Source organism: Oryctolagus cuniculus, chromosome 1 (genome assembly GCF_051225735.1).
Source record: "Oryctolagus cuniculus isolate XC-2025 breed Fujian yellow rabbit chromosome 1, ASM5122573v1, whole genome shotgun sequence".
Classification (NCBI taxonomy): domain Eukaryota; kingdom Metazoa; phylum Chordata; class Mammalia; order Lagomorpha; family Leporidae; genus Oryctolagus; species Oryctolagus cuniculus.
Window position 1 is genome coordinate 162,191,352 of NC_142867.1, and position 14,379 is coordinate 162,205,730.

General features: G+C 38.0%; 1 protein-coding gene across 4 annotated transcripts in view; it reads right to left on the minus strand.

Moving 5' to 3' along the window:
- The window catches only part of ZNG1A (Zn regulated GTPase metalloprotein activator 1A), a 55,717-nt gene that overhangs the window by 18,613 nt on the left and 22,725 nt on the right, over window positions 1–14,379 (minus strand). For all 4 annotated transcript variants that reach the window (XM_008256123.5, XM_089337087.1, XM_002708232.6 and 1 more), the window contains 4 exons: window positions 11,720–11,766; window positions 9,675–9,761; window positions 6,856–6,900; window positions 205–261 (listed from right to left, as the gene is read on the minus strand). In XM_008256123.5, the coding sequence (XP_008254345.2) occupies window positions 205–261; window positions 6,856–6,900; window positions 9,675–9,761; window positions 11,720–11,766 (236 nt within the window). The remainder of the gene's footprint in view (window positions 1–204; window positions 262–6,855; window positions 6,901–9,674; window positions 9,762–11,719; window positions 11,767–14,379) is intronic.

A 14,379-nucleotide genomic window follows, 5' to 3' on the forward strand; every position in this document is an offset into this window, starting at 1 on the left:
AAGATCTTTCTCTCTGTCTTGCTCTCTCTCACTGTCTAACTCTTCCTGTCAAAAAAAAAAAAAGAATGTAACTCTTTAAAAATGGTCTTATATGCCAAAGGAACAACAGGAAGCTTAAATTGAGGGCACAATTATGTGAATTACTCTTTTAATTGTGGAATAAAAGGTACACTACAAAAAATGACTAAAATATAGAAAACATACCTTACTCCAGAGAGACTATCAAAGGCATGAAGATCTAATACATTAGAGAGATCAACTCTAAAAGGGGAAAAAAAACATACAGTAAACAAAAATTCTGTGGAACACATCTAATTAACAAAAAAACTGTAAGACTCTTTTGCCAAAAAATGTAGACATAAATATTAAGCAGCATATCATATTGTTTGTGGAAACAGATAAAAAAATCATACATAAGGAACAAAAGGCCACTATAAAAAACATATTCGTAGAAGTAGATGAACAGTGTAAGATCAAGGTCAAAAATCACCTGTACCTTCATAAGCTACACAGTTTTTATTTTCACTTTCAATTGATTTTTCAACCTTGAAATTTAATTTATGAGCTCATCAAATACATTTTAATAGCCCCTCCTCCCACAAAAATCAGCTGAAGAATGTAAACTTTTCCAATCAGCTTTTTACTCCAAAGATGAAACAAAGTAAATGGTAAATGGAAATTTTGTACTTCTTTTACTTCCTTCCCATGATACAACATGTCATATAAAGGTGTGGAGTCAATCAGGTAAAATACTAATTCTCTTAAGTGCATGTGGCTGAATGTCATTCATTCAGAATGGGGTTCCATAAACAAAGAAATGTCCCAATTAGTACTGTATCTGAATAGATATGATTTCTCTAGAATTATTTAGTGATAATTAATCCTTATTAGAAATGCAAATGATTCAAATCAGTTGGGAATAATATGGCACAATTACCATTAGGTTTGCTTTAATTTCAAGAAGTAAATTTACAGACTGATGATTGAGTTCTAGTTTACACATAAAGTGATTTCTCCATAGTCAAAGCTAAAATGAAAGCATAATTAAAGAATATGTCAAAATATAATTAAATTTCAAAATTGGACTCCAAGGGCTTCCCAAAATTTATTAAATTTTCTCACAGGGGAAACAAAACTTGCCTTGTCAGACTTAGGACTATTTTTAAGTGCACAGACATGTAAGTTAAAACACCTCCTTCAGTGCACAGCTAGCTGTGCCTACTTTGCTCACTCTCAGCAGTCCACCACACACTCATACTTGTAGCAACAACACTGCTGGATTCTGAACACTTTTCCTGGCACAAGACAAATTCTCATCTCATTTTAGATTAGGAGAATCAGAAAAAATGATCAAGCAAATAAGTAAATGTCCTATGAAGAAATTTTTGAATATCAGTTTGCTCTAAGAGACCAGTTTTAACACTAAACAGTTTCTTTTTCACTCTCACTGTTGAACAAATATTGACAGACCAAATATGAATGAAGTAACAGCTTAACATTTAATAAACTGTCTACATACAAATTTTATATCAGTTATAAAATTCAAGCTTCTTAATAAACTACTGTTCACTGTGACAGAGTCCTTGAGAATATATGCCATTTAGAGATAATTCTGCTTTATACCCCAATTTTTTGATATTTCCAAAACAGACAGGATCAATAATAGATCTGTATAACAAATTACACTCTAGAGAGAAAAATAACAGATCAAAGCCTGTCATCAAATTCTCAGTGGAAAAGAGTAAAAGCGTAAGTTTCCAGATGCAAGTTTCTATATCTTTTCCCAAATCTAGTACTATCATGAAAACGAATTTCTTCACTCATCAAGGCATATTACTAGAAAGCAAATTTCCAAGCCACAAAATATATTTACTCCTTCAGAAATCAAAAAAGCAAATATTTTCTAAAACATTAAAATACAAATTAAAAAAATACCATTATTATCATTTTAAAACTGAATGGGTGAATGAAATAAAAATACAGAAGGAATGATTTCAAAAATTCATTTCTCTCTTAATTTCTTGATCTACGCTAAGAAAACCTAATTGGGGCCAACCCTATGGTGTAGTAGTTTAAGCCTCCACCTGCGGCGCTGCTCCACTTCTGATCCAGCTCTCTACTATGGCCTGGGAAAGCAGTAAAGGAGACCCAAATGCTTGGGTCCCTGCACCCATGTTGGAGACCAGGAAGAAGTTCCTGGCTCCTGGGTTTCGGAATGGCCTAGCTCCAGCTGTTGGGCCCATATGGGGAGTGAACCAATGGGTAGACGACCTCTTTGTCTGTAACTCTGCCTCTCAAAAAATTAAATAAATTTTAAAAAAAAGAAAGGAAGGAAAAGAAAACCTAATATTTCTCCTTTGAACAGCTACTTTCAATTTTCCTTATGTCTAAAGACTGCTTTAGGCAGCCTACAATCAGGGACAGAAGAAAAGAAAGAGGTATAGGGTTTCCAGGGTGGTAAATGGATTGCAGCTACTACCCTAGGGATACTGTCTAACAAGCATCTTTTCAAGCTCCAATGTCTCACAGAGAGTGCATCAGCCAAAAGATACTGTCCAAACACTCAGTCACAAACTTGCCAAATGTGTTCCTCAGTGGCACCTCAAGCTCAAGAATGCCTACAAAACTAATCACCCCTTATAGTCCTACTTCTCACTACCCAATGTTCCTGTTTGAAACTCAAAAAAGAGCCTTGTATTGAACCCACCATACAAAGATCATACTGCCTTTTCTTGTTTGTTTGTTTTATGCTTATTTATTTATTTATTTATTTTTTGACAGGCAGAGTGGACAGTGAGAGAGAGAGACAGAGAGAAAGGTCTTCCTTTTGCCGTTGGTTCACCCTCCAATGGCCGCCACGGCCGGCGCGCTGCGGCCAGTGTACCGTGCTGATCTGATGGCAGGAGCCAGGTGTTTATCCTGGTCTCCCATGGGGTGCAGGGCCCAAGCACTTGGGCCATCCTCCACTGCACTCCCTGGCCACAGCAGAGAGCTGGCCTGGAAGAGGGGCAACCGGGACAGAATCCGGCGCCCCGACCGGGACTAGAACCCGGTGTACCGGCGCCGCGAGGCGGAGGATTAGCCTAGTGAGCCGCAGCGCCGGCCTAAAGCACTCCTTTTTTTTAAGTCTTATTTATTTTGAAACTCAGAATTATGGAGAGGGAAAGAGACAGACAGAGAGAGAAAGAACAAGTGAGCCCAACCTTCTATCCACTAGTTTATTCCTCAGATGACTACAACAGCCAGAGCTGGACCAGGCCAAAGCCAGGAGCTTCATCTGGGTCTCCCACATTGGTGACAGTGTCCCAAACACCTGGGCCATCTTCTGCTGCTTTTCCCAGGTGCATCAGCCGGAAGCTGGATCAGAAGTACAACAACTAGGATGCAAACCAGTGTCCATATGGGAAGCTGGCATGGCAGGTAGAGGCATTATCACTATACCACAATTCCAGCCCTAGGATCCAAGTACTTGAGCCATCACCTACTCACTCTCCAGGGTGTGCATTAGCGGAAGCTAGAATTCGAAGGCAGGACTTGAACCCAGGTAGTAAGATGTGGGACATGGGTGTCCCAAGAAGAGTCTCAACCATTGAGCCAAATACCTGCCCCTTATACTGCTTCTATTTTCTTAGTTCAGAAAAAAAAAATTTAGGATTAATTTATTTATTTGAAAGGCATGACAGAAAGAGAGGGAAAGACAGGGAGAGAGAGATCTTTTACCACTGGTTTTCCTCTCCAAATGGACCCAAGAGCTAGGTCTGTGCCAAGCTGAAGCCAAAAGCCAGGAACAACTCCATCCTGGGTGGCAGAGCCCCTTGTACTTAGGCCATTTTCCATTGGCTCCTCAGGCACATTTAGCAGGAATACTGGATTGGAATCCCAGCAGCTAGAACTTGAACCAGCACTCAGATATGGGATGCTGGTATCTAAAGTGGCAGCTTAATCCACTGTACCATAACGCTGCATTCTCTTACACTTCTTTTAAAATCTTTTAACTCCTTGCAACCTATAGGAAAAAATCTACTGTATATATCATAACATTCAATATCTTTGAAGTAAATTCTCTCTTCAGCCATATGATTTTTTCCTCTTTGTTACATAATACATACTGAAGAACATGTTCTAGTCATTCTCAGATATTCACAGGTTCATGCAAAATAAAGCCTACTTGGGCCATCTTCTACTGCTTTCCCAGGCCATTAGCAGAGAGCTGGATCAGAAGAGGAGCATCCAAGACACAAAACAGTGCCAATACAGGATGCTGGCACTGCAGCCAGAGGCTTAACCTACTATGCCACAGCACTGGACCCAAGGTGCTATACATGCTTATGGCAGTTTTACTACTGTCAGCATTTGTGGACCATTAAAGGCTAAAGGGAGTAAAATTTTTTTTACAAAAACCAAACAATAAAATGAAACTTCTATCAGAGTGATTCAACTATTTAATTAAGAATCAAATCTTGGCTGTCAGCCCTGTGGCACAGCGGGTAAAGCTGCTACCTGTGACGCTGCCATCCCATATGGGCACCAGTTTGTGTCCTGGCTGCTCCATTTCTAATTCAGCTCCTTCCTAATGTGCCTCAGAGGCAACAGAAGATCACTCAAATGCTTGGGCCGCTGCCACCCATGTGGGAGACCCAGATGAAGCTCCTGCCTCCTGGCTTTGGCCTGGCCCAGTGCTGGCCATTGCAACCACTTGGGGAGTGAACCAGTGGATGGAAGATGTCTCTGTCTCTCTTTCTTCTTCTCCCTCTCTCTCTGTAACTCTTTCAAATAAATAGATAAATCTTTCTTAAAAAAAAAAAAAAAAAGAATTAAATCCTGGAGTGGGCATTGTAGTGCAAATGGTTAAGTTACCACACTTGGGACACCTGCACCCCATGTTGGAGTGCCTGGGAAAGAGTCCTGTCTCTACTTCCCATCTAGCTTCGTGCTAATGCACAACCTGGAAGATAGCAGATGATGGCCCAAGTAGTTGGATTTCTCATACCCAGGATGGAGTTCCTGACTCCTGGCTTTAGAATCCCTGACTGTTAGAGGCATTTGGGAAGTGAACCAGCAGATGAATGATATCTCCCCCCACCCCACCCCACGCTCTCTCTCTGTCTTTAAAATAAAGTAAAATAAACAAAACTTTTTTTTTTTTAAAGAATCAACTATCTAGTTTCTAAACTGGAAAGAAGAAATTTCTATGACTCAAGAATTTTGGGAAAATATTTAATATAAGATTCATGATCCAACTGAAAAATTCTACTATATGGATGTCTGATCTCCACTGAAAGGATTCTAGTCCATGTCTATTTCTTACAGCAAGGAAGGACTATTTCAAAGTTCTTAAGTTCTCAGATCCACTGACAACACCAGCTACTAAAGAAACAGAGATCTCATTCACATGTCCTTTCATCTGCTTAAAGTAACAAAAATTAATCACTGCATGTTTACTGTTCTATAATAGGGCAAATGTTAGAGATGTCAAGCAAACAAAATTTATTATATAATAAATGAATCAAGATGAAACTTTTTCCAGGATACAGATTATTTCCAAAATTAGAATGAAGAAAACTGATTTAATATGAACTGAGTAGATAATAATTCAACAAAATCATAGCTATTTACAGATATGATTTTTAAAAGCTTATTTAAGCATTACACGTTTGTCTGTGTAACATTTTGTAAAGAAGAAAAAATTTAAGGAAAAAGAGATGTACAATGCAAAAAGGAGAAGACAGCTACTGTAGAATGGCTCATGGCATGAATTAGGTTATCAGAAATGTCTACAACGGAATGTGAAAAACAGGGAGCACATTTGCTGTCTGCCTGTAGAGGACTTAGACTAAGGGCATTCTTTTGCTACCTCTGCCAGGAGATGCATGGCTCCTGAGAATGCATACCACATTAATTCCCCAGCTGTTCACATGCACACAGACAGCTGCTGCTGTTACTGCCTCACACTTACAGTAGTCTGTCAGCACCTCTAATCTCTGCCATAGCAGACAAACCACTCAGCTAAGGCCTCTGCAGCCTCCCAAGGAAAGAATCTCTCAACAGGGAAATGGATGGCACTAGGCTGCCAGCTGTGAGCCTCAGAGGTGTTGGCTGCATGTTGCTGGGTTTATTAGCTGTTGGGCAATTCTCACCAAAAAATGAGCTAATTAAAATATCCTCAGTACAGAAATTTACTGAAATCTTAATACTCAATGAGAAACAGAGTTTGATCTACAAAAATACAATTCACAGACATCTTGAGAATACATCTATTTTATAAAGTAGTTATGCATATCTAAATGAACAGAATAAAAAAACCTAAAATAAAAAGAAATAAAAATTTAATAAAAGAATAAATCGAGAATTTAAAGGCAAAGATTTTATGTATTTTACATGATTTTTTTTCAACTATGAAACAATCATAAAGTTTTAAAAACATTTAAAAAAACCATTTAATACCTCAAATTAAGGTAATATTCCCCTCTATGCTTTCGGATTTCTGTATTAAGTTAACTTCTAGAGTGGCTTAAAGTCTTTAAGTTTTTTTCTCATTAAACAGCTGCACAGTGTTATCACAGCTCTGTAGTCTTAGTTACAAAGAGAGGTCAACATACTAACTGAATATCCTAAACTAATTTATAAAGAACATCCAAAATCACATTCTTGGGTCCCACTTTTAAAAATGGCATCATATTTTATATAATAAAATCATATAAGTTTTATATTTTATATAATAAATCTTATATATAAATTCACATTTTATATACAACAAATTTTATATTTTATAATATATTTATCAATTATTTAATATTTATTATTAGCAACTAAAATTATTTGTTGTTAGTATTAGTAATAGCTTTCTAAAAGTACCTTGATCTTTGTGTTTCTAAAATTTTCCCCAGTCCATTTATTGATCTGAAATACATTTAAAAAGGAGAAAGGAAGGGTAAAAAAGTAAATGTTAAAATTTGTAAAATGCACACAAACCATATTCTTTTTAAAGCAGGAAATATACAAACAAAATATAACTACAACTTGCAAAAACAGAAAAACAAAACTTACATTTTGTTACAGATTAATCGCTTTCCTTTCAAACAATTATCAATCATAGATCATTCATACATTAAGAAAATATGCTAGCCAGCGCTGCGGCTCAATAGGCTAATCCTCGACCTGCAGCGCCGGCACACCGGGTTCTAGTCCCAGTCGGGGTGCCAGATTCTGTCCTGGTTGCTCCTCTTCCTTTCCAGCTCTCTGCTGTGGCCTGGGAGTGCAGTGGAGGATGGCCCAAGTGCTTGGGCCCTGCACCCCATGGGAGACCAGGATAAGTACCTGGCTCCTGCCTTCGGATCAACGCAGTGCGCTGGCCGCAGCGCACCAGCGGCAGCGGCCTTTGGGGGGTGAACCAATGGAAAAGGAAGACCTTTCTCTCTCTGTCTCTCTCTCTCACTGTCCACTCTGCCTGTCAAAAAAAAAAAAAAGAAAGAAAGAAAATATGATACACAAAAACCTACTGGACAACCAGCAGCACAGGGGCGGCCTGTGATTTGCAAAACTATTCTGCAATTTAGAAAAAATGATTCCTAAGTTGTCAGGAATTCGAGAGTCTTTCAAATGAGTGGACAACCAAAATTTTTACTGATAAACAACTTTCTCTTTAGGCCAATACTATAGAAATGGCCATACATACAATAAAATCATGGAACATGGCTCCTTTTAAATGGCAGCCATTAAAAACTTCTTGTGAAAGCCCTTTAAACATTTTGTACTGCCCATCTATTTATCTTTATATCATTAATTTTGTTCTTTAGGGTACTTGCCCAAGATACCTGTTGCCTGTTCAAGATGTTCTCATGGGTAAGCCTTCCCACACAGTGCAGTGGTTCTGAGTCAAGTGTCTCTACTATTTACATTTTTAGCTACTTTACACAATTCTTAATCTCATTTGCATATACTCTATAACTCGAGGGTTATCACCTCTCAAACATGTTTACTTTCTCTCACCTTCTCAATGATGATTTTGAGTTGGTCACAAGTGTTATGTATAATGAGAATAAGAAGGGTCTGTAATTTATCAAACTTTTTTTTATTTGACAGGTAGAGTTATAGACAGTGAGAGAGAAAGAGAGAAAGGTCTTCCTTCCATTGGTTCACCCACCAAATGGCCACCACAGCCGGAGCTGCACCGATCCGAAGCCAGGAGCCAGGTGCTTCCTCCTGGTCTCCCTTGTGGATACAGGGACCCAAGCACTTGGGCCATCCTCCACTGCCCTCCCGGGCCACAGCAGAGAGCTGCACTGGAAGAGGAGCAACCGGGAATAGAACCAGCACCCATATGGGATTCCGGCGCCACAAGCTGAAGATTAACCAAGTGAGCCACGGCGCCGGCCCTCAAACTCCTTCTAAAGTTTAGGTAGGCAACAAACTCACTAATAGTCAAACTTGCCAGTGTCAGAAATATAGCTTAGAAAGTCAACACAGGGATATTAAAGGAAGTAATAATAGCACTCATTTTACCCCAAAAATGTTTGCTAAACAGTTTCTACCTAGCGATTAATTGGTACACAAGATTTTGGAAAGAGAAATAAAGCTTTAGAAAACCAGTGTCAAAAGAGGAAGGGGCTGGCATTGTGGCACAGCAAATAAAGCCACCACCTTTGACACCAGCTGATTCCAGCTTCCTATAATTGTGCTTCCTTGGAGGTAGCAGATGATGGGTCAGTAATTGGGTTCCTGCCATCCACATGGCAGACTTCAAGGAGTTCCTAGCTCCTGGGTTCAGCCAGGCTCACCTTTGGCCATTGTAAACTTCTAGGGCAGGAACCAGAAGGGAGTTCTATCTGTCTGTCTGTATCTCTTTGTCTCTTAAATAAAATAAAATTATTAAAAATTAAATAATAATGATCATCAATAAAAGCTACTGGATGTCTCATTATAAATAGCACTTACTAGTTTAAGTTTTACAAAATAATTCAAAACAAAGTCCCTGAACTATAATCTCATTTGAAAAGACCATCTCAATTTTCAAAAGGAATGGGAGTCTCCAGAAAAGTCAGCAAAAATGGCTACTGGATTATTTATCACATATCTGAGTATTATTCATATTGCGCTATGTTACTCAGCCTTGGCCCTGGACCCTGAAGACATTAAAGGAAGCCGGAAGACAAGGCATAGCTGGCAGTTAAGGGAAACATAAAGTCAATAAGAATTCAGGGAAAAGTGAGATCACCTGAGTCAGGAAAGACTTCCTAGAGCACATGGAGGAAGGGAGAGAAAACAAGCTCTACAGAATGCATAAAATTGCTGAAAGGAAAAAAAAAAACACCTCAAGATGAGGAAATTCAAGGACTGGCAGAGTGAGAACATGTTATGAGAAAAGAGGGTATTTAGCAAGGCACACCCATGGGAAAGTAAATTAACCATCCTGGACAAAGTTAGGGAAGCTAAAGAGAAGACAGGAAAAGAAGGACTCAGTTAGAGGACCTTGAATATCAGCCTACAAATTTTGAACTATATTCTGCAAGGAACAGGAATGTTTTTTTATTACTATTTACACCAGCCAATTATCCAACAATCTTATACATAATTCCCTAATGGTCCTTGAAGCAGATCAATTTTGAATCTTAAGTTTCCTTAAGAACAACAGTCACAGCAAAAATATTTTGTATAGAACACCTGTAATATTTTACCTAATGGTTGTTCTTAATTTGTTTAAATCTTCTTCTGGAACTAAGTCTGTTTTATTCATGAGAATAATATCTGCCAGAGCAACTTGCCTAAAACAGCAAACAAAGAACAGATGTCAAAAGGAAAATGTTAAGAAACTAGAATACCAACAACTTATTCAGATAAATGTATCAGTTAAGAATTATACAGTGCTTTACAGCACTGATTCAGTTTACTCTTAACCTATTTAGTCTTCAGATAGTACACATGATTTATATTTACCAGTATATAAACTCAAATTTCATATTCCAGTATTCCCTGAAAAAGTATTCACAAAACCATCTCACTACTCTAGAGCTACAAAGACAGGTCTCAAAAAGTTAATAAATGAGAGGTTAATTTTCAACTCATACTTTTCTTTGTAAAGAAAGCATAAAATTAAGATAACCAAAACTGCAGGAGAAAGGATAGCCTACTAACTCAGCTATTCTTGCAATATTCATTATAATTTTTCACAGAAATACAAAGACTAAGCTCACTTAACATTACATAGGTTTTCTGTAACTACATTTTAGAAGATATGTCTGCTTCATTATGAACACACATTATTTCTGTGTTACTCAAGTTAAATAATCCAGTTAACAGCATGCTGTACAACAAAGCAGACTGTTAAAATTAGAAGTTCTATCTTCTATTAGTAAGAGTAGTGAAACTGAAGATCCTTTCCATTATTCTCAGTCTTCAGGAAACTAATCACTGGACTAGGTGTTTCTGTCTTGTACTGCATTTCAAATAACACAAATTCTCAAAAACAAATGGACTTTCATTCACTGAAAAAGCAGCTTTCAACAGAACATACATTACAACCTCATTCAACTATGAGTAAAACTTGCATGAACAAACACTAAATGTACCTATCTCAAACTATAAATAATCGTAACCTTTAATAGGAGGACTTTTATATTCAATTTTCTTTTAGCTTTTATATTTTATATATTCCTTTTTCCTATTGGATTCCTTATGTTTTCTATAGTAGTTATTTTCATAAGAAAAAAACACAGAAATATTTAAGTTCATTTTCATCTGAATCATAATTATATACAAAAGGCAGTGTTTAGGCATGACAAAACAAGAGTATCAACTCCCAAATGCTAGGGAATCAATTGTTTGCTATAGTATTTACTACTTAGGTCTGCATCATCTGCAGTAATTCCCAAGAGGCATCACTAAAAACTAGCCACAAATTTAGTGATTGTCATCTGTCCCCAAGTCTTAAGGGGCCACTAGCAAGAACTGCTTGGAAGGGCTGGCACTGTGGCATAGTGAGTAAAGGCTGCAGTGGTTCAAGTCCCGGCTGCTCTACTTCCGATCCAGCTCTCTGCTATGGCCTAGGAAAGCAGTAGAGAATGGCCCAAGTACTTGGGCCCCCGCACTCGCATGGGAGACCAGGAGGGAGCTCCGGGCTCCTGATCAGCACAACTTCAGCTGTGGTGGCCAATTGGGGAATGAACCAGCAGATGGAAGACCTCTTTCTTTCTCTCTCTCTCTCTGCTTCTCCTTCACTCTCTGTGTAACTGTGACTTTCAAATAAATAAATAAATCTTTAAAAAACAAACAAAAAAGAACAGGTTGGGGTAGGCAAGCTAATTTAAAGATCTAAAAGTCTAAAAACAAATCAGGAACATAAAGGAACTTTCTAAAAAATAATTAAGACTGTTTCTGTATTTTTTCTCTACTGTTCACAGTTAACACAAGTTAAATGAATTATTGTTTTTAAAAGGCAGTAAGTGAGCCAAGTGTTTTAATAATAATCTTTAATCTCAAGGAAAGTATGAAAACAAGAAAATACTTTTAAAATTTAATATTCCCCAAATACCTCACAAAGAATTCTCTTTGTGCTACAATAAAAATAGATTTAAACAAAATTTAAAAAAAAAGATAGCAGTAACTCATCTAAGGGGAAAAAAATTTTCTTTGAATATGCTTTTATATTTCTTAAGTCTTCATAGTAATGATTTCCTTTCCAACTAGCCAGTAATTAAAATATATATACTTTAAATATGAATACCTAGTAGCTTCATTGATAAGGCCATCAGGTTTTTCTTCAGTTAAATGCTAAATGAAAACAAAATTATAAAAAAGTTACTGTGTTGTAATACAAAAGCTAATGTCAATGTAAAGGATTTTACTGTAAAGATTTATTCCTCACTGCTAATAAAATCTTCAAGTCCCATTACGGATATATAAATTCATGAACAGTTTTTCTAGGTGAAAACATTTTTCTTCAACCTTTGGAATTTTTTTCCTACAGTGAACCTATGGTTGGGGGCAGGGAAAGAGCAGGGGAAGGAGTCAGGGGAGGGAGAGGAGTGTGAAGCAGGGTGTAAGAATTTATTCCCCTGGGGTCGGCACAGTAGGTTAATCCACAGGCTGTGGTGCCAGCATTCCATATGCACTCTGGTTCTAGTTCCGGCTGCTCCTCTTCCAATCCAGCTCTCTGCTATGACCTGGGAAAGCAGTGGAAGATGGCCCAAGTCCTTGGGTCCCTGCACCGGTGTGGGAGACGTAGAAGAAGCTCCTGGCTCCTGGCTCCTGGCTTTGGATTGGCACAGCTCCGGCTATTGCGGCCATTTGGGGAGTGAAACAGAGAATGGAAGACCATCCTCTGTCTTTTCCTTTCACTGTCTGTAACTCTACCTCTCAAATAAATAAAATCTTAAAAAAAAAAAAGTATTTATACTCCTGCTATTTTGTTTTTCTTAAGGAGTGAACCAGATTGTTCTGTATCTGCTCTGTGTTCTCCCTCTGCCTCTCAAAAAATTAACTTTAAAAAAAAAAACACAAAAATCCTCAAATTTAAATAATGTCATTAAAACATAGAAAATTATAGTTCAGATTTGGGGCATTTGCCCTTTTATAAAACTGTCCTTTTAATGAACATTCATTATCACTTTTTTAAAGGGATAGTCACTGAAATTGTCCTTTCCTAAAATCAAACATTCTTCCCACCATTCCTACCCCTGTGGCCCAAATTTCCAAACCTATGTCACAGAAAACATGAGCTCAACACTTGGTCCTTCAAACTCCTTGGAAATAAATAAGGTATGGGAAGGATGCAGTCCTGATTCTAGCCTAAAGCAGTTTATCACTCAGATATTCACACCCACACCCAGAGTGATCTGGCCTCTCAGGGCAACTGTGGATTTTATTGGCCTCTCCTGAGAAAGGTTAAATCAAAAACAATAACAACAACAACAAAAACCACAAAACACTATTTTGGCATTAACTTGGTGGCCCATGAGATAGCTTTCATTTCTCAGCTTTTATCTTTCATCTTTACATTTGAATTGAACTTTTATAAACTATAAAATCTTATATACGCATTATTTAATTTAGGCTTTATAATAATTATAGGAAGTGACTTCCCACTTTAGAAAGGAAAAATGTATCATCTTCACCATCACAGGTGGTCATATTTTTACATATCATTACAAGGTTTTTTTTATTATTATTGAAAACAGGCTCTACAGAAGCAAAATGAATATAATTTTTAAATCTTGGCCGGCACCGCGGCTCACTAGGTTAATCCTCCGCCTTGCGGCACCGGCACACCGGGTTTTAGTCCCGGTTGGGGCGCTAGATTCTGTCCCGGTTGCCCCTCTTCCAGGCCAGCTCTCTGCTGTGGCCCCGGAAGGCAGTGGAGGATGGCCCAAGTACTTGGGCCCTGCACCCCATGGGAGACCAGGATAAGTACCTGGCTCCTGCCATCGGATCAGCGCGGTGCACCAGCCGCGGCGGCCATTGGAGGGTGAACCAACAGCAAAGGAAGACCTTTCTCTCTGTCACTGTCCACTCTGCCTGTCAAAAAAAATAATTTTTTTAAAATCTTCCTGAAAGTTTTATATGTCATATAAAATCAGTGTGTATGTATATAGTGCTACACAAATGTTAACAATCACATAAGAGTATATATATATACCTAAAAATCACCTAATAATTACATTCAAGATTATTTTAGCAAAGCAGTTTCATTATTCATGGAGAAGTGGTCACAGAGATCCCTGGATTTTCTGAAGCATAACAGCAAACTCGTAACTCAACTTTATACCCTTGGGAAGGTCTAGAGTGGAAAACAACTTGTCAAAAAGTTTTACAAATTTTATTATGAAGGCAACAAAAACTAAAACCATAGCAATGATATATTTATTCCACTTTGTTCATAATCCTATAAATTCAACAGCAGAACCTGCAAATATGGAATTCAAGAATTTGGGAGATACTGTATCAAAAATTCCTCCATGCCTCAAGACCATGTTGAGTATTTTTTCCTAATTATCCTTAGCAAAAGGCTGTACAAATCCCATTATTATGTACTCTGCCACTGTTCCTAGACCCAGGGATAGTACCTGGTAGACAGGCTCAACAAGTATTTGTTGAATGGACTGTAGTTAACATCCCTACTTGTTGACACAGGTACATAAATGTGTTATTTATCTTTTAAGGTTCATTTATTTATTTATATGGAAAGTTACAGAGAAAGAAGAGGGAAAAGGGGAAGAGAGAGATCAATCTTCCACCTGCTGGTTCACTCCCCATATGGCTGCAAAGGCCAGAGATGAGCCAAGCTGAAGCCAGGAACCAGGAGCCTCACCTGGGTCTACCATCGGGGTAGCATAGGCCTATGCTTGGGCCTTCACACACTGCTTTTCCCAGGCCATTAGCAGGGAG